The 21,319-nt window shown below is 38.5% G+C and overlaps 1 protein-coding gene and 1 long non-coding RNA gene across 2 annotated transcripts in view; one reads left to right on the top strand and one right to left on the bottom strand.

Moving 5' to 3' along the window:
* The window catches only part of CCDC39 (coiled-coil domain 39 molecular ruler complex subunit), a 41,457-nt gene that overhangs the window by 10,434 nt on the left and 9,704 nt on the right, over nt 1–21,319 (top strand). Inside the window, exons 7-15 of the mRNA XM_075938038.1 lie at nt 961–1,152; nt 2,480–2,583; nt 2,975–3,107; nt 6,150–6,344; nt 7,035–7,199; nt 9,554–9,691; nt 15,849–16,057; nt 17,659–17,782; nt 18,760–18,919. Coding sequence (XP_075794153.1) covers nt 961–1,152; nt 2,480–2,583; nt 2,975–3,107; nt 6,150–6,344; nt 7,035–7,199; nt 9,554–9,691; nt 15,849–16,057; nt 17,659–17,782; nt 18,760–18,919 — 1,420 coding nt within the window. The remainder of the gene's footprint in view (nt 1–960; nt 1,153–2,479; nt 2,584–2,974; nt 3,108–6,149; nt 6,345–7,034; nt 7,200–9,553; nt 9,692–15,848; nt 16,058–17,658; nt 17,783–18,759; nt 18,920–21,319) is intronic.
* LOC142830802 (uncharacterized) overlaps nt 1–21,319 on the bottom strand; it is a 34,129-nt gene that overhangs the window by 8,732 nt on the left and 4,078 nt on the right. Inside the window, exon 2 of the long non-coding RNA XR_012906312.1 lies at nt 18,642–18,843. This is a non-coding gene — a long non-coding RNA (uncharacterized LOC142830802). The remainder of the gene's footprint in view (nt 1–18,641; nt 18,844–21,319) is intronic.

Raw genomic sequence — 21,319 nt, 5'->3', positions numbered from 1 at the left:
TTTCTAATCCTTTTTACTTATTCTTTAACAATTAGAAAATCCACCATTTCCTAAAATCTGTAGTGCTAAAACCCTCATGCACACATTGGTCATCACTTAACATGACTATTAATTATAAATATTATTGTCACCTTGGCTACGTCTACACTGGCCCCTTTTCCGGAAGGGGCATGTAAATTTCACTAGTCGTCGTAGGGAAATCCGCGGGGGATTTAAATATCCCCCGCGGCATTTAAATAAAAATGTCCGCCGCTTTTTTCCGGCTTTTAAAAAAGCCGGAAAAGAGCGTCTAGACTGGCCCCGATCCTCCGGAAAAAGTGCCCTTTTCCGGAGGCTCTTATTCTTACTTCAAAGTAAGAATAAGAGCCTCCGGAAAAGGGCACTTTTTCCGGAGGATCGGGGCCAATCTAGACGCTCTTTTCCGGCTTTTTTAAAAGCCGGAAAAAAGCGGCGGACATTTTTATTTAAATGCCGCGGGGGATATTTAAATCCCCCGCCGATTTCCCTACGACGACTAGTGAAATTTACATGCCCCTTCCGGAAAAGGGGCCAGTGTAGACGTAGCCCTTCTGTTTGCCTTGCCCTGGTTCTGGGCTATCCAAATGCTGTTTATGCCTATGGCATTGCCCTTTCCTGTCACTCTGAGCATGTCACTGTTCTATGTACATTTATAGCATCATAATGGTGATTTTTAATATTGAGAATAGAAGTTGTCTATCCAAAATATTTTCAGTATTTTACGTTGCTATATATGAGTGAAATTAGTCACATATCAAAGGTAACTTCTTGGTAGTGCAATATCTAGGCTGCCACATTATGGCATTAAAGTATAGTTTGATTTGTTTCTTTTTACTAGTAATCAATTTTAAGGTAAAGCAATAGCCAAAAACAAAGAGTAACAAGCCTACAACAATGCTTGTTTCAATATTTAAACACTTCATATGTTTTTAATTCTTCTAGTTATTTGCCAAGGTAAGACAGGAGATCCGAAAGAAAGAAGATGTGATTAAAGAGAAGATTTGCTTTTTGGCAAACGAGACTGGGAACAATGTGGAGTATGAAAAGAAAATTTCTGTTGCTGACCGTCAAGCTGCCAAACTCAGATTAGATTACCAAACCCAAGATGCTTATAGAGTTCAACTCCAGGATGAGGTAATAGTGACAAAATGCTTCAGGCAAAAGCAAAAAATTAAAAAGACACCTAACTTTTAATTAATGAAACAAATAGGACAACAACAATGCAGAAGTATATGGTAAACTCTCTTTAATTTTCTGGTATAACCCATGCACTTGCCAATGCAATGCTAGGTACTGGAGATTGAAGCCTGAGGTTTGTCTTTGGCTGGTGCTGCTGCAGAGGAGGAAGCACATAGTCATTGAGAAAGGGAGTGCCTTGTATTACTGTGTTGCCTCCTATGGCTGACTGAACTGTTTTCCATAAACAGTATCCAGCCTGTGACTGCAGTGACTACTAGATGCTTCAGAGGAAAGTATAATGCTTCCTCTTTACAATACATATAATGCATTTAGTTTTGTAGTATTGTAACATGAAGAAAAAATAATTTCTTCACTTCTCCAGATGATCATCATCTTATGTTCTGAAGAACAAGGGCTGATAGCCTTGTAATTTTGTCATAAATAAAATAACTATAGAAGCTACCAAATAAAGAGGCAACAGGTGATAGTGGATTGGATGGTACATCTGTAAAAATGAGAACAATATCTGCATCCCTACTTGAAAGATATATTTGATTAATCAGCTAATGTTTGTAAAGACATTGGAATGCATAAAATGCTAACTATTACTCTCTAGCTGAACTATTTACTTCAATTATATCTTGCTGGAAAAAGTTTCATAGGCTAATGATGTGCGGCATAAAAATATTTCCCTTTATGAATCTTACAACTTATTAGGTAATTTGTATGAAGTTTCTCTGAGTCCTCATACCTTACAATCCTCCCTACTTTAATCAAAATAATGTTGTGCAATCAGCAAAGCTTGGGCCAGCACTAGTTGTTGGATTCATACTATCGCCAGTGTCCACATGGAGCCTCACCGAAGTCAGTGGGTTTACACGTAAGTACAAGGATTTACACACACAGATGCAGTTGCTGGCTATGGTCCCATTTTTATTCTTAATAATTAATTACAAATATATTGGGTCAAGATTTTTACCGCTGTAAATCAGTCTGATTTCATGGGCTCTGCTGATTTACACAAATTGAGAATCAATTTTCCCCTCTCATTTAGAGAAAACACTTAAATATATCTAGAATAATCTTTGCATTGTAGACATACAGATTTGTTAGCAGCACTAGCAAATCTTTTGATGTCAGATTGTTAATAGGTATATTTCTATAAAGTTTCTGGTTTTTATGAGCTTTCTGAAAACTGTTTGCAAATGTACTAAAATGTTCCACATACAAAATAGAGTAATTGATCGCTTTTAATTAATTTATTTATTTGTGTATTTATTAGCTGGATACTTTAAAAGGCACTGTGGACAGAACTGCTTCTGATTTAGAATCTCTGAGAACAGAAATGGCAAATCTGAAGAAACAAATCCAGGAAAAACACACCAGGTAAGAATGATAAACTCTTAGAAAAAGTGTATAACATTCTGTAACAATCAGATCTTTGATCAAGTTACTCATATCAAGGAACCTTAAATAATGTTGGACACTTAAATAGTCAACTAGCAGGATACTTTGTCACACAGCTAGACTATCTTAGTTATTCTTTGAACTACATAGCCTTGAAATACTTCTTGTGAGTCTCATCTTAGTGGAAGGGACATAATCTGGCCTGTAATAGCTTTCTGAAACAGACTAAGTACCCTGCACAGTTCCATGCCTTTAGATGAATATGATTGCTTTATTAAATTTATTTCTCAGTCAACTGCTCTGAACATTTTTACCTGTGTCTTATGTGTACCCTTCAACCTAACTCATTGTGCCTTGTAACTTTGTTCAGGCTAACTTACATTAAAGACCAGAACGTGAATCTTTCAAATAAACTGAAGTTTGTGACAGAGAAGACATTGAGTTTAGAAGAAAAAGCTTCCAGGATGGAAGAAATACTAAAAGAAGAGGAGAAAATTGTTAAGGTAAAAGCTTTTTGACAGTTTCTGCCACTGATGATGAATATAGAACTCACAGGTTGTATTTGGGACAAATATTTAGATATGGATTAAAATGGAATTTACTTATTAATATGGGCTGCAGCCATTCCCCCTGAAACATTAAAGTAAGCAGGATTCAGTTGGATCTTGCATAGGAGATCCTTAGGGGAAAAGTTGGTGTTATGTGAAGTGATATGTGGGTTTCCTAGGTCGCATTCTTCCCTCTGAATTGGTACAGAATCAGTATTCAGGCATGGCACTGAGGGGGCACTGTGCAGTGGAACTGTCATCATTTAGATCAGACATAACCTAGATCTTGACCACTTGCAGTTATTAAATATACAGTAGAATTTTGAGATAATTTAATCCCAGATTTATGGCTAAATTTTGAAGAGCTATTAGAAATTGGCAGAGAATATTAATTCAATTTCATGGAGGAATTTAAGATTTTGAAATCTGATTTCATTCCAAGTCAGAATGAAAACCAAAATATTCACATTTGTACACAAAATGGAATGACTATTCTCCATCCCACCTCTGAAAACTCTGGGAGCTTGGGCTGCTCAGGAGCCATGATCCTAGATGCTCTGGAGTCTGGGATTATAGGTCCTTGGTTCCCCTTTAGCCTGCCAGATGAGCTTTCCTATACTTAATTTTTAAATAAATAAATAAATAAATAAAACATCCAACTCTGTTTCCCAATTTGTTCATAATTCTTTATAAATACGTTTAGCCGCTGACAGATCTGATATGAACCATAAGTGGCATAGCAGATGTTCTCAAACAAGTGACAATAAAATCTACAGCCATGTACACCATTACGTATTTTATTGCTGCCACTTATTTTTCCCAAACCCTGTCTTGTTTTTTAAGCAATAGCTGTGTGAAATACTGCCTTCATGATAGGCTCTTGAGACTTGCTTCATAAATTTAGTTGTTAGTTACTATGTACATTAAATAGTACTTTGAATATTAATAAATGATTTAGAGGCAATGAGCATTAGATATGTAGATTTTAAAATAGGGTTTGTTATTAAAAATTAAATGTTGCAGAAAATCTGAAAACTACCTGGAATTATATAACATTTCTTTAAATTGGAAACTTCATTTGCTCCCCCATTAATCTGTTACTAGGGTGGCTAAGCCATTAGCATGTTGTTGTTTTTTACTTACATATGTGGCAGATAACCTAAGTTGACACTGAGCTTAGCAGCTTTTCAGCCTTGGGGTAATATTTTAAATAAGATGAACTGTTCTTGAACAATGTCTGTAATGCATTAGTCAGAAGCATATTTCCCATCAACATTAGGCATGCATGTCTATTCGCTGCATCTATAAATTTACTGTGAAAAGATATTTACTGAGAACAATAAAGACAAAATCCCATTCATCACTTGTGCTTCAGTTTCCTCATCTATCCTGGACTCTGTAGCAAAGCAGTGTTGTGGGGACTGATTCTTATCTAATTCCCATATCTGTTTTGGGGAACCTCTTTTTAAAAGGAAGAAAATGTTATTTTTTTAAATATATACATTTTAAAAATACAAAAACTACTTAAAACTTTAATGATATAAGGGCCAAATTCTGATTGCATTTGAGTTGACAGTTTTGCCGTTGTTTTCATTTGTTTAAAAATTGGTCCTAATTGGACACATAGGTGGTCATAGAAATTAAAAATAAATATGTATTAAAAATAAATTTAAAAAAATCATTTTCTCTCTTAGGGCCTAATCCAAAAGTCATTTCCCATTAACTTCAGTAGGTTTTGTTTCAATTCTATACTTGCACCCCCATGTTCTGGATTTAATAGTTCACCTTTAACACTTATTCCAAAAATAAAACTTTCCCTTTCAACCCACCTGCCTTCAAGTAATATCTCAATGTTATTAACTATGGATGGGGAACCTCAGGCTTGGGGGCCAGATGCAGCCCCCGCCTTACCTGGACCCAGCCTGAGACTTAGCCCCTCCCCCGAACATTGGGACCCCCCCCCCCTTCTCCTAGCTGCCCCACCAAGGGGCTGGAACACACCAAATCTAGTAGGCTGGCCCCCCGCCCCCAGAATCTGGTGTGTGAGGGGAATGTGGGGAGTGTCTTTCTCAGTTGGGGACCACAGTGAGAGGTTTTCATTTTGCTTCTCACTTGTGTGCAGCCCCCAACTCACTTTTATGAGGGCCAGTGACCCTCAACCGAAAAAAGGTTCCCAACCCCAACAATGGTGGAAAAATATAAAACTGAATTCAGACCTTGGCAAATAGAAATCCTTTGTTTCTTTTTTAAACAGTTAAACATTTTATTAGTGATTGAAAATCTTAAAAAGCTCTGGGTGTGTGTGTATTTATAAATAAAAATAAAAAAATCAGGCCATATTCATGTTTTTTTCCTGTTACAATTTAGAATTCAAGATTGTCTCACTACAGTTGATGACATCTCTTAATACCTAAATCAGAGCAAAGAGCTGAATTTCGTATAATTGCTTCAGGTGTTAATGGTATCAACTGTAGTACAAAGACCTCATCTTAGGTCATGGAAGGTATGAAAAGAAGTGATTTTAAAATGTATTAATATATTTAAAAAACAAAACTATATTATACACACATTCTACTATACATTTTGATTGTTAAATAATCTTGAAAAATCACATTGTAAGTCATTTGTAAGAAATCCAATAAAAAAAGCAACCCTCTTTTGTAGGTGGGTACTGGAAGGCAATGGGGGTAAAACTTGAAAGAGGCAAGAGTTTATAGTTTGCTTAAATGGAGAAGAGCCTGTAGTCAATTGCTCAAAAGTTCACACTAATACTTTTGCAAGGACAAAGCTTTAGGGACACTTTATTATTCTCCAAAGTCAAAAGATTTTTAAGCTAGCAAACAGTTTCTGAAGCTTCTGAAACTAAAATCTCATGTTTCCAGTACTTCATATGTAGAATATTTTATGCATGTCATTTTTTCTATGAATGATGAAGACTAATGTGCCAAACATTATTCAAAATTGACACTGTGTGTTTAATGAGTAACTTGTCATCAGGAAAAAGAAACACAAATGAACCAGTTGAAAGAGCTCCATTTCAAAAAGACTCAGGAGTTACAGGTACAGAGAGAAAAGGAGAAATGTATTATTGCAGAAATCGAGGGAACACGAGCATCACTTAAAAACCTTAACAGTCGGTTATGCAGACTTGATGCAGACACCTTAAAGCAACAGGAAATCATGTATAATCAGGTAAAAATGTTAACAAGTCCTCAATTTCATTTGTGAACATTCTTTGGGGCTCATATATGAACAGCGTGTTTTGCCTATTTTCTGTCTATAACTGCTTAGAAAATACAATTTCTGAAATGATCAGTGCTTGTGATGAGTTCTGTAGTTCCATCTTCCCAAGTACATGAATGAAATTGAATGAGTATGTGTGAATTATTTTTTTGTATCTTCTGTTCCCCACTTTAATTTCCCAAATCAATTCTTCACTTTGAGTTCTCAGAACTACTGATCCTTCAGGGTAAATTTTCGAAGCAATACAAGAGAGGTACATGCCCAAATCCTGTTATTTGCTAATAGGATTTATGTGCATATCTCCTGTGCACTACTTTGAAAATTTGTCTCTTTATATACATTTCTACTGGTAAGGCAAGATTGCAACATTGTGCACTGAGTGCTTTGTTACACTTTTAAAAGATTACTTATGATCCACCATCACACACAAGTCATTTGAGAGCATTTTGTTAATGTCTCACATTAAAATGAGAAGGCAATAGGCCATAAATTATTGTAAAATAATAATAGCTTAATTAGGCAACTGTCCTAAAGCCAAAATTTAGTTCCAATGTTTATATGCAGTGATTTAGCATTATAGAAAGAGCTATAATTATTTACTTCAAACTCTCAATTTATTTTTAAAAATAATTTTAACAGGATTTTTATATTCAGCAAGTGGAACGACGACTGTCACGGTTAAAAGGGGAAGTAAATACAGACGAAAGGCAAGTTCTGGAAGCAAAAGTTGCTGAACTTAAAAAGACCTTGGAAGAAAAGAAAGATGCATATAATCTTTTACATGCCCAGCACAAGAAACTTCAGGTAACTTGCTTACAATATCATCTTTGCTGACATAAATTCTGGAAATTCAACAAGTAAGTTGAGGGAGGTTTCTTCTTTGAGTTACCTGGTACTGTATTAGGATGTATGAACTTCATGTAAGTTACATAGATAACCTCACAAGTGATTGGGCAACAAAATGGCAAATGAAGTTTAATGTTGATAAATGTAAAATAATGCACATTGGGGAAAAAAATCCCAACTGTACATATGGTGGGGACTAATTTAGCTACAACTACTCAACAGAGAGATCTTGGAGTCCTTGTGGATAGTTCTTTGATAACATCCATTCAGTGGCAGTCAAAAAAGCAAACACAATGTTAGGCATCGTTAAAAAAGGGGTAGCGAATAAGACTGAGAATATCTTATTGCCGCTTTATAAAACCATGGTACGCCCACATCTTGAATACTGCATATACTTGTGGTCAACTCATCTCAAAAAAGATATATTGGCATTGGAAAAGGTTCAGAACAGGTCCCATATGAAGAGAGATTAAAAAGACTTTGACTTTTCAGCTTAGAAAAGAGGATACTAAGGGGGGATATAATAGAGGTCTATAAAATCATGACTAGTATGAAAAAAGTGAATAAGGAAAAGCTATTTACTTGTTCCCATAATTTAAGAACTAGGGGTCACCAAATAAAATTAATATGTAGCAGGTTTAAAACAAACAAGGACGTTTTTCTTCACTCAGTACACAGTCAACCTGTGGAACTCTTTCCCAGAAGATGTTGTGAGGACTAGGAATAGGGCTCAAAAAAGAGCTAGATAAATTCATGGAGGTTAGGTCCATCAATAGCTATTAGCCAGGATGGATAGGAACGGTGACCCTAGCCTCTGTTTATCTGGAAATGGATAACAGGAGAGAAATCACGTGATGATTACTTATTATGTTCTCTCCCTCTGGGGCATATGGCATTGGCCACTGTTGGCAGACAGGATACTGGACTTTAGATGGATCTTTGGTCTGACCCAGAATGGTCGTTCTTATGTTCACACCACACTCCTCTATGTACCTTGTGGGAAATGCATAGCTACTGGAAGACTGAAGTTTCTTGGAATCTGGAGAGGTAGATTGACCTTTGGCTTGACCCGGTATGGCTGCTCTTATGGCATGAAGGAGGATTTTGGGTTGTTTGAGCACAAACTTAATTTGCTTTATTACTTTATTTTCAGCCAATAAGAGCTAAAAATGAAACTTTTCAAATGTGTCTTCACAATAGGGCATCAGTAAGAGACCATTAGTCTGTGATAATATTGACACTAGTTTTTATATATTATACTATAATTGCATTATATTTATTTTTATGCAGTTAGAATTAAATTTTTAATTATTTCAAGGGGAAAATGTTCAAGTTCACAGGCCATAACATTGACACAGTACTTATACAAGCAACTTTTTTTTCTGTTTTTAAAAATGTTCTTTTAGGAGATCTTGTATATCACAAGTCACCCAATATGTATATGCAAATTACTTTACTTGCAAGCATAGTTACAGTGAAATGTATAAATGCACCTAATTTGTTTCTACGTGAATTTGACACACCTATACTTGTGTTTTATGTGTATGTACCTATGACCTCTTTTCATTACCAGATTGTCCCCCAAATTTTGACTGTTTTGTTTCTTTTTAAACAATTTTCAAACTTTGGAGACTTGCTCCTTTAAGCAAGAAAAGCCTAATTTTAAATGAAGCATTGGAGCTTATCATGAGTAGTTTGTCAATGAGAAGGTTAAGTAATAACCTGATCATGAACTATAGTTACCTTTATTTGGAGAAGATATTTGAGGGCTCTTTTGTCTGCTAGAAAGAGGCATACCAAGAGCTAATGGCTGGAAGCTGAAGTCATCAACATTCAAACTGGAAATACAGGGCACATTTTGAACAATTAGTGTGTATTAGTGTAATTAAATATTGAAATAGCTTTCTAAGGGATGTGGTAAATTCTCCATCACTTGGGAATCTGATCCAAAATTGGATGTTTTTAGAAAATATATGTTCTTTAAATTCATATATGTTCTTTAAATAAGTTCTCTAAATTGTTAGGATATGGTGAAATTTTATGGCCTGTGTTTTGGAGAAGGAAAGACTAGATCATATTTGTCTCTCCTGCCCTTGAAATCTATAACTGCATGAATATAAAGGTTGTGCAGTGGTGTCATAAAAGGGTGCCTTAAACCCCAATTCAAATATTTCAGTAGCACAGACAGTATAAAAATTGTAACAGCATTCCTGTTCCAAAGAGTTTATAATCTGTATTTTTTAATTAATTGCTAGTATTTGGTGTCATCTCTTTCTAGTATAATGAACTAAAAGCTATTTATTTTTTAACAGAGCGATGTCTATTTTCTCAAGAGAGAGATGGATAAAACAGGAGAAGAAATGACTGGCCTGATGATCAGAATAGATGAACTAAACCTTTTCAGTGACAAATCAGATAAAGAGTTAAAAAAAGCCAGAGCTCTTAAGCAGGTATATTAATAGTTTGTGGCTTTTCATTCATGGAAAGTATGAAGGTTTTCATGTTGTTTTGTGTTTGAAAAATAAACCATCTAAACATGCTCATAGAATCGTAGAATACAAGAACTGGAAGGGACCTCAAGAGATCAAATCCAGTCCTCTGTCCTCATGACAGGACCAAGCACGGTCTAGATCAGAGGTAGGCAAAATTTCCGAAGTGACATGCCAAGATTTAACTTATATGCCCTGGGCCATGCCGCTCTCTGGGGAGTGGGAAAGGGCTCTGTCCACCACACTCCCTGCTTGGTGTTCTGCCCTGAACTCCACTCTGGCTTTTTCTGTGGGGAGGGTAGGAATAGCCAGGGACTGTAGTTTCCTGGGTTGTTCTTATTTCCCTATTTATAGATGGGCACTATATTTGCCCTTTTCCAGTCTTGTGGTATCTCTTCCGCCTTCCATCACTTTTCCAAGACAATACCTCCTCTAACAGCTTCTTGAGTATTCTCGGCTGCATTTCATCAGGCCCTGGCAACTTGAAGACATCTAACTTTTCTAAGTAATTTTTAACTTGTTCTTTTTTTATTTTAACTTCTCAACCTACCCTATTGTCACTAGCATTCACTATGTTAGGCACCCGGTCACCATCAATCTTCTGGGTGAAAACTAAAACAAACAAGTCATTAAGCACCTCTGCCATTTCCATGTTTCCTGTTCCTATTTCTCCTTCTTTACTGTGAAATGAGCCTATCTTGTCTTGGCCTTCCTCTTGCTCCTAATATACTTGTAGAATGTCTTCTTGTTACCCTTTATGTCTCTAGCAATATTTAGCTCGTTTTATGCCATTGCCTTTCTAATCTTGCCCCTGCATACTTGTGTTATTTGCTTATATTCATGCTTTGTCATTTGACCTAGTTTCCGCCTTTTATATGACTCCTTTTGATTGTAAGATCACATAGGCAACGCAGTATGGGAAGGAGATGGACAGCCCTTGGTGGGGAAAGAACAAGTTAGGAACTATTTAGAAAAGCTAAACATATACAAATCCATGGGCCCGGATTTAATGCCTCTAAAGGTACTGAGGGAGCTGGCAAATCTTGTTGCAGAGCCTTTGGCCATTATCTTTGAAAACTCATGGCGATTGGGAGAGATCCCGGATGATTGGAAAAAGTCAAATGTAGTGCCCAACTTTAAAAAAGGGAAGAAGGACAATCCAGGAGCTACAGGCCAGTCAGCCTTACCTCACACCCCAGAAAAATCATGGAGGGGATCCTCAAGGAATCCATTTTGAAGCAGTTGGAAGAGGGGAAAGTGATTAGGAATAGTCAACATGGATTCACCAAGGGCTAGTTGTGCCTGACCAATCTGATTAGCTTCTATGATGAGGTAACTGGCTCTGCAGATATGGTAAAGTCAGTGGATGTGATATACCTTGACTTTAGCAAAGCTTTTGATACGGTCTCCCACAATATTCTTGCTAGCAAGTTAAGGGAATATGGATTGGATACATGGACTGCAAGATGACTAGAAAGCTGGCTAGACTGTCGGGCTCAACGGGGTAGTGATCAATGGCTCGATATCAGGTTGGCGGTCGGTTTCTAGCGGAGTGCCGTGTTCTTGGACCGCTAGTGTTCTTGGACCGGTTTTGTTCAACATCTTTATTAATGACCTGGATGAGGGGATGGATTGCACCTTCAGCAAATTCACAGATGACACTAAGCTGGGGGGAGAGGTAGATATGCTGGAGGACAAGGATAGGTCCAAACTGACCTGGGCAGATTAGAGGATTGGGCCAGAAGAAATCTGATGAGGTTCAACAAGGACAAGTGTAGAGTCCTACACTTGGGATGGAAGAATCCCAAGCATTGTTACAGGCTGGGGACTGAATGGCTAAGTAGCAGTTCTGCAGAAAAGGACCTGGGGATTACAGTGGATGAGAAGCTGAATATGAGTCAACAATGTGCCCTTGTCTAATGGCACATTAGGGTGCATTACAAGGAGCATTGCCAACAGATCCAGAAAAGTGATTATTCCCCCCTTTATTCAGCTTTGGCGAGGCCACATCTGGAGTACTGTGTCCAGTTCTGGGCCCCCCACTATAGAAAGGATGTGGACACATTGGAGAGAGTCCAGCAGGGGGCAACCAAAATGATTCAGGGGCTGGAGCACATGACCTGGAGCGGCCCGAGGTGGGCTGCAGCAGCTGGCCCCCCAGGCGGAACGCGCGATCAGCGCCCCCGCCTGCATGGCCATCAATGGAGTGACATCATCAGGTGCCCCTGGCGCCCCGTGACATCATCATCGTCCCATGGAAGGCGGCACCCTAGGCGACGGCTTGGTCCGCCTATATCACGGGCCACCCCTGCGCATGACCTATGAGGAGAGACTGAGGGATTTGGGTTTGTTTAGTCTACAGAAGAGAAGAGTGAGAGGGGATTTGATAACAGCCTTCGACTTCCTGAAGGGCGGTTCCAAAGGGGACGGAGAAAGGCTGTTCACAGTAATGACGGATGACAGAACAAGGAGCAATGGTCTCAAGTTACAGTGGGAGAGATCTAGGTTGGATATTAGGAAAAACTATTTCACTAGGAGGTTGGTGAAGCAATGGAATGGGTTCCCTAGGGAGGTGGTGGAATCTCTATTCCTAGAGGTTTTTAAGTCTCGGCTTGATAAAGCCCTGGCTGGGTTGATTTAGTTGGGATTGATCCTGCTTTGGGCAGAGGGCTGGACTTGATGACCTTCTGAGATCTCTTCCAGCTCTATGATTCTATGATTAAGCCAAGGTGGTCTCTTGCCATACTTTCTATCTTTCCCATGCAGTGGAATAGTTTTCATTTGGGGCCTTAATAATGTCCCTTTAAAAAACGGCCAACTGGTTTTAGTTGTTTTTCCTCTTGGTCTTGCTTCCCCTGGGATCTTACCTATCAGCTCTCTGGGTTTACTAGAATCTGCCTTCCTGAAATCCATTGTCTCTGTTCTTCTCTCTACCATTCCTTAGAATCATGAGCTCTATGATTTCATGATTACTTTCACCCAAGCTGCCTTCCACTTTCAAATTTTCCATCAATTCCTGCCTATTTGTTAAAATTAAATCTACAACAGCTTCCCCCCAGTAGCTCTCTCAACCTACTAAAAAAAAAAAAAAAAAAATCTCCAATGCTGTCCAGTAACTTATTGGATAATCTATGCCCTGCTGTGTTAGTTTCCCAACATATGTCTGGATAGTTGAAGTTCCCCACTAACCACCAAATCCTGTGCTTTGGATGATTTTGTTGTTTTAAAAAAAAGCCTCATCCACCTCTTCTGTCTGGGTTGGTGGTCTGTAGTAGACCCTAGCATGACATCACCCTTGCTTTTTACCCCTTAACTTAACTTAACCGAGAGACTCTCAACAAGTCTGTCTCCTATGTCTATCTCCACTTTAGTCCAAGTGTATACATTGTTAATATATAAGGCAACACCTTCTCCCTTTTGTCCCTTAGTTAACAGTTTTGGTATTATTTTCTACTTTATTTTGTGCTGTGTCATCTCCCTCCCCCCCCCCCCCCCGAGGGAACACCTCTGGGGTTTCCTGGCCTTACAGCCTCCAAGATCTAGATCTTCAAATGGAAGACAATTACATGGCTGTTGTCCCATTAGCTGGTATTGTCTGAGGAAGGTGTAGACTAGAGAAACTGCGGCCTCTTATCTCAAGTCATAGGGCCCCTTGGGAGATCAATTACCATTGACTATAACCCTTGCATTTATGAAGCAATATCTATTTCGGAGAGTTTTGCTGCCAGGGGTATATTACTGATGTTTATATGAGAACTCATTAATCCAAAAGCAGCATTAGTTTTGGATAGAATATTCATGGATTTGGCAAAAGACAGTGTTGTGGAGAGTATACGAAGCCCAATTCCTCCTTCTACCCAGTCTCCAACTCCTTGTGGAGCCATAGCTCCAAGGTTACTCTACAGGGAGGCTTACATGGAGAGGGGAAAGGTGGAGCTTACATGTCCCATACCACTTTTCACCCTCCAACTTTGAGACTGATGGGATTTTAATTTTAATAACATGTAACAAATACAGTGCACTGACTACTGACAACTGGTTTCCCTTTCACTTTTCATACTTTTTGCAAAAATATTTTCTTTCGTATATTCTGAACTCTGAAACCAAAACTTTTTTTGTGTTTGCGTCATGTTCCTCCCAGCAAAGCTAACTACCACATCCTTGGGAGTATGAGTTTTGTAATGTATACTCTGTATAAATCACAGCTATGCTTTTGTTTTATTTTGATTTCTTAATTAGAACAGATTTTTTAAAAAAGTCCTATTCTTCCTTTTGCTGTGAGACACAAGGGAGAGTTGCAAAACTCCCCTGCAGCTCTTGTAAAGGTGCATCAGAGGTCTGCAACAAGCATTCCCAATTCTTTTCCTTGTCCCCGAGACCTCTGGGTGGTCAAGGAACTGCTGAGACTGTATACTGTAAGACTAGGTCTACACTACAGGGATTTTACACAAGAAAATTTACAGTAAACAGCAGAACAGAGAGCTTTTTGCGGTGTAGGTATACCTGTTTCTACAAGGAATAACTCCTTTTTGCGCAAAAGGTCTCGCGCAAAAAGGTGTGTGGTCGCTGTCAGCCGACGGTCAGGGCAGTGAGTCCCTTATGACCGGCTGAAGTTCTTTTAAATTGTGCTTGGTTCTGTTACAGCAACTGAAGGAGTCAGGTTAAAGCTTAAACAGTTACTATTTTATTGTTACAGGGTAAACTTAGTTGTTAAATGCTACTACTGTGTTACAGATAACACAGACACTACAAAGGACAGGACAGAAATTACACTAATAAGTCACTTGCAGGTACCATGAAACCTTTTTGGTTCTCTGAGCTCTTATTAAATGCATGCAAAATAGACACATAGCAGGTATATATTCTCACCCCTGCGTTCCAGACTTGGCGTGGCCAGCATCTTTCTCTCAATCCCTCGGGAAGAAGTAGGGCGAGGTTGGGCGTCCCACAGACCTCGGGAGACAATCAATACCTGCCAGCAGGTATAGATGATTGGAGCTCAAATTGGGTGGGCAACTCAACCCTCTTTATACCCCTTGGGTCACATGGGCTTCTTCCTGGTCTCAAGTGGCCAATTAGGAAAAATGGCTTTGAACACCAAGTTTCCCACGAAGGGTGCAAAGCATAATTTACACCTGGGAAAATGCAGACAATGGGCACTTCTGGTATGTGATGGGCGAAGATTCCTCTCCTGGGACAGTGCAGGCGCGTCAATTACTGGTACTAGCCATCAGGGCGACGGGAGGCCCCGGGTCGTCAGCTAGCCCATTTACTGTCTGGTTTCTGTTTATGGTAGAGTCAGGGACAGGCAGCACACCTGCGTTCCCAGGGCATCAAAGGCTGACTGCCTTTCTCTTGCTCTCTGGGGAGGAGGGGGGGGGACAAGATGGGGTTTGTGGAAAAACAAGATGGGGTTTGTGTCTGGCTACAGTCGCTCAACAGGGGTTTCTTGCACATAGGTGCTCTGATGGCCATTCTGTAAATGGCAATCAGAACTTACTTGCACATGCGATGCGCTTTTGAGGTGTGGACATACTTTTGCACAAGAGTTTTTGCGGAAGATCTCTTCCACAAAAAGCTTCTTGTGCAAAAACCCTACAGTGTAGACAAAGCCTAAGACAATAACCTAAGGCTCAGTTCTAGTTATTGTAATATACAAGTACTGTTTAAAGATTGTTTTACAGGAAGCTAGAATTTCTAAAAATGCATCAGTTTAAAAAGTTGACATTTTATTTGTATTTTTCCATTTAGGCTACGTCTACACTTCTCGTATTTGCAGCAGAAAATATGCTAATGATGGACTAATTAGCATAAGTTGCAATCTCATTAGCATTTTCTGCTGTTTCTTTGTGCGCAAGGGGTTTTTTCCTCTCTGGGTATAAGGATCTTGCGCAAAACGGGGTATTGCGCAAATTGGAAGTGGCTACCCTGCTTCTTTTTGTACAAAAATCCCTTGTGCAAAAAGAAATGGCAGGAAATATGCTAATGAGGTTGTGATTTATGCTCATGAGTCCCTCATTAGCATATTTTCTGCCACAAAAACGCGTAGTGTAGACAAAGCCTTAATGTATTTTTATTCACTTTTATTTCTGTGTTTCTCTTTTTTGGCATTTGATAGGATTTGATGATTGAAGATAATCTCTTAAAACTGGAATTGAAACGTCTTCGAGACACACTGTACAATAAGGCGGAACAAGTTCTCTCACTGGAAAAACGAAAGCTACAATTAAATACAGCTATGGAAGAAAGAACTGAAGAAATTAAGGTTCATAAGGCAATGATTGAATCACAGATAAGATTTGTGGAGCAGGAACGGCAAAGCATAAGGTAGTTAACTATGTATTTTCAAAACATTACCTTCAATGTTCTTAACAGTAAATGGAAAATAGAAACACCATTTAAAATAAATTAATATGTTCTACAAAAAGGTGTACTGTGGTCAGTTTACTATTTTTCTCTCAAACATTTTAAAAAATCAGCTAGTAGATTCACTGTCTTTAAATACAGCATTAATAAATTAATTTCTCACACCATTTTAAAAATTGCTTTTATACAGTGTTTTACATGTGGGATCTAAAAATATTTACAAAGTAAAGTAAACATTATTCTTATTTACCCACCAGAAAGTGTGAGGGTTAAGTGACTTGCCCAAAGTCATACTGCTAGTGACTAGAAGGGTTGGGAATGGAGCCTAAGTCTCTTGCTGTCATTCTCCTATTTTAATAATTAACCAAAATTCTCTTTATTCTCTGCTATCCCACATCCTATCCTGAAGAAAAAAATCATCATTTATCCAATATGGTAATATGCCATCTGGTATTGTAAAGAATCCAAACTGCATATCTTCAGACAGAATCTCTTTAAGCTTAAATGGTAGATAGAGGTCTGGGTTTTTGGAAGACAAAGATTCTATGCCTGACCCTCTATTGCTGTGTTTGTTCAAGATATCTAGTAACTACACTGTGTATATTTGAAGTAACAGCCAAGTCATTTTTTATAAGAGGACCTACTCATCAGGAGTTAGTACTTGAGAAAACTCTGGTCTCCATTGGTGACCCAGTAAGTGAATAATTCTTAGAAGCATTCTGAGAATATCTATTAATTCCATGAAGTAGAATTTTTTAAATCTCCTGTAAACCAGAAATGGTACACGCCATTACCAGTTACTTGTTTACACTGTGGTAAACAGATACTAGAAAGTTACATTAAAGTGCAGACTTCTTTGTTGCCTTCATAATAAGAGAATTAATTCAAAATATTTGCTATATTCTAGTTCTGACCTCCTAATATCGGTCTTGGAGTGAGTGGCTAAATCCAACTAGGAAGCAAACACTCAGCAGCTGAGTTGGCAGGCTTTTATTCACCTCTCTGCTAACCATACCCCAAGCAATAGGAAATTAGAGTGATTTAGTGTGACTAAAGCTTAACTCCTCACCCAGAGTGCAGACTGTATGTTTTTCCTTTGACAATTACACAGCTAATTAGTACTTGCATGTAATTTGATTTGAGGTTGTTGCCTGCTGTTGCTTATTCTCATTTAGCAGTAGCAATATTAAGAAATGATCAGCAGGGGGCATCTTGTGCAGCTGTAGGACTTAAATGCCAATGCTTTAAAGATTTGGGGGAGGTGTCTGGCAGAGCTCCCTGTGATGTGAGGGATCTGAAATTTGTCCACTCTATGCAGTAGGATGAGAGAAACTGTGGGGGTGGGAAGAGAACCAGATGTCTGGAGTTGTGAAGAATTGGGAACAAATAAGCCTGGGAACAGCCTTTTATGGCTGGCTCCCTGGGCATGCTCAGACTACTGCAGTAGCAACAAGTAGTGCAGCTTTAATAAAAGAAATAGTCTATAAAATGGTACAAAGACGGAAACATATTTCCTTAACCATTTACGTCAGTGTGTGTTTTCACTTTCTTCCATCAATCAGTGCTGAATTTCAAGACCGTTTAAGTAAAATTGAAAAACTAAGATGCAGATATGAAATTCTTACCATAGTCATGATGCCTCCTGAAGGAGAAGAGGAGAAAACTCAGACATACTATGTCATTAAGGTAGCTAGCTGAGTTACTTTACTGCTGGAATGCTTTTGATCAACTCATATAGCATTATCAGTCTTTGTTTAAACTATAGCTTTCCCACTTCTATTTGTAACCATTCATTCATCTCAAAGACAAAAATCTTGACCTGTACCTGTTGCCTCTCTTGGACAAAGATCCTTAATGCGTTCTTTCCTGCTGTCTTTGGGAGATGGTTGTTTGCTCTTTACCCCTATTCCCAGAGTGCAGGATCTTCTAACCAGTCTGCTCTTCTGAATGGCTTGCGGAATATCAGTGCCTTGCAGGTCATCCTGCAGTTTATTGTCCTGCTCCTTCAGCTATCCACAATTTGTAATAGGGTTTTTTAAAAATAATTGTGGTATAGATTTCACCTGAATACTATTTTAGAAGTGTACTTTATGCTCAAGTCCTGCAAGCTGTTCTATGTGGATGCAACCAAGTACTCATGCAAAACCCTACTGACTTATTTTTTTTCAAAAATTTGAAATGAACTAACTTGTCTAGTCAATCTTTTACAGGGCACAGGAGATTTAATCACGCTATTGAAATCCATGTACAAAAAGAAAGGTGTAATCATAGTGCTCTTTTTTACTCTTAAATTTGTATAATCCAAGAACATACTTAGTTAGATTGCTTTGAACAACTCTCACCAAATGGTTTTCAAACCTAGAAGCAGCAGAACTTTCTGGCTATTTAATAGCTAAGGCTTCTATTTTGAGCACATACACGAACCCCTATGCCCACATAGGATTCCAACAAAATCAGCTCTACGTAAGGTGTTTGTGACAAAATCAGGTTTTAAGACTGAATTCTTGTTAGACTATAGAAAAAGATTTTGTTCTTAACTACTTACCAAGTACTCTTCTCTTATTGTCATGATATTAACATTTTTCAGTAAGATCCATGCAGTCCAGAGGTAGCCAGCACAATATAACTGTTTGATCTGTCTTAGATCTTCGTTTTATTTTTAGGCTGCCCAGGAAAAGGAGGACCTTCAACGTGAAGGTGATGAGTTGGATGCAAAGATCCGCAAGGCTGAAAAAGAAATCATAGCCCTGCAAAATACCATGCACGTGATCAATAATTGCAACAGCAATTACCGGAACTCTTTTAAAACAGTGACAGAAACAAGTATGTAAAATGAACATTGTTATTACTTGCGAGTTGGAGCTGAAAGCATAAACCAGGGACACTGAAGTAAAGCAATGATACTGAAAGGCTGTTCTTACTGAATAAATCAGCTATAGAACACATTGATAGTAGCAGAAGAAAGCAGAATTCAAAACCAAAGCAGAGTAGAAAGACTAGCTACAGGGGGAGAAACGCTATTAAGGTTCAAGTGCTGTCTTATTTTAATGCAAATTCTTAAGCACAAGTAAGGATGTGAAAACTCTTGGGAGTACTGCAGAATCACAACTGAGGCGCATAAAGTGTTGTGAGGGACTGCACAAAATGTCTCTACAGAAAGCTCATTAATCAGTAGTAGGAAGAATGGTGGATAGGTCTTTAAGTACCCGAATTCTGTGGCAGTACAGCAAGACAGTGGTTGTGAGACACTGATGAAAGCAGATCCCTTATCAACAGTATTGTTTGTTGTTTTCATTATAGGGCACTGCTGTCATCCAATAAAAAGGTGAACTGAGGACTGTGCCATTGTGTGTGTTCTGCTTAGACAACGTCAGACATGTTGAATCTCCACAGTAGTTTGTGGAATCCTGTGGGATTTTATATCATTTACCTGTTGAGAGCTCATTGAAAATTTACAGTTTTCACAAGCTGCTTTCTCAATCAGACTTCTTTGTTTTGTCTTATTCATGCAGTAGTGTGATCAGTGATATCAAGAACTGTGAAGACATGGCTTGTTTAACTTTTGCGCCCTCTGCTGGCTATACAGCAATGGATTTTAAATCTTTATCGTTGATAAACCAGTCACTTTCCCCCTGGCTTTTACATGACTAAAAGTGAGAGAGAGGTAGCTGTGTTAGTCAGATCTTGGTAAAACAAGGAAAAAATTATGTAGCACTTTAAAGACTAAAGAGATGTTTATTAGGTGATGAGCTCATCACCTAATAAACTATCTCGTTAGTCTTTAAAGTGCTACATAATTTTTTCCTCTTTTTTTCCCTTTTGTTTTACATGACTAGTAGTTTGTGAAGCATTTAAAAAAATAGAATTTTTATAATGTTCCCTGTAAGTTTTAAATCAATTAAAGCAGGTACCCTGGGCACTTTAGGATGCAAACTTCCATTAAAGCCTTCATTATTGGTGGTTCTTTTAATATTTCATGTATACATCTTGGAGTACAATAGCAGTATATATTTTTTAGTTATATCTGAATAACAAAATTGTAAGTATCCTATAAGTATAATTGTACAGGAATGTCCTATAGATTTCTCAGAAGCACTGTAGACAACATTAGGATGTTCAAGGGTCCCCCTCACCCTGGTAGAAGCATGCTTTAATCAAGGACCTAAATAGTCAAAAAGATATTCAAGTATGTGGGTTGCATAACATGATTCAGTCTTATATCACCAACTGTACTTCCTTTTTTGATTTACAAATTCATCTATTCAGCAGTTGATTATTCAAAGATCAAGGCTTTTGAGATGCTGAATATACTGCCCAATTTAGTACATTGCACAGTTGCAGCTCCTCAAGGCAGCCTGGCAGAAGACTTTTGTCAGCCATAAATGAGTCTTAGTGTATTGTACTTTGGTGCAATTACTTTAAAATGCAGCCATAGTCTTATCTTTTGATATGTCTACACTATAGAGAAGACTGAAGCTGCCATTGCTGATCTTCCAGGGTTCAAATTAGCAAGTCTAGTGAAGACACGCTAATTCGAACTGAGAGGGGCACTTCAGTTGATGCCGGTAGTCCTGTTTCCACAAGGAGTAAGGGAAGTCAAAGGGAGAATGTTCTCCCTTTGACTTCCTTCAGTATGGACAGTGCCAAAAGTCGAGTTAAGGCATTTTGACTTCAGCTGCATAATAACGTAGCCGAAGTTGCATATCTTAATTTGACCTTATCCAGTACTGTAGCCAAACCCTTTGGATGAAAATCTAAAGACTAAAATACCTTAGCATGTACACTTTGTACAATGTTTAAACTCTAACTCAGAGGCTACGTCTATACTGCAGGTTTCTTGCGCAAGAGTTCTTGTGCAAAAGGTCTTCCACAAGAGCACATCCACACTCCCATGTGCTTTTGTGCAACATATGTGCTTTTGTCCAAGAGCGTCCATGGTAATGTGGACGCTCTCTTGCGCAAAAAACCTGATGGCCATTTTAGCCATAGGACTTTCTTGCGCAAGAAATTCATGTTGCCTGTCTACACTGCCTTCTTGTGGAAGAGCTCTTGCGCAAGAGGGCTTATTCCTCACGGGGAGAGGAATAACTCTTCCAGAAGAAGCCCTGCTTTCCAATGCTGTACTGTAAATTTACTTGTGCAAGAACGTGCGTACAGTGTAGACGCTCTGCAAGTTTTTGTGCAAGAACAGCTGATCTTGTGCAAAAATCCTGCAGTGTAGAC

This window comes from Pelodiscus sinensis, chromosome 10 (genome assembly GCF_049634645.1).
Source record: "Pelodiscus sinensis isolate JC-2024 chromosome 10, ASM4963464v1, whole genome shotgun sequence".
Taxonomy (NCBI): Eukaryota; Metazoa; Chordata; order Testudines; family Trionychidae; genus Pelodiscus; species Pelodiscus sinensis.
Note: the sequence above shows the minus strand (reverse complement) of the source record. Positions and strands in the feature narration are given on the sequence as shown.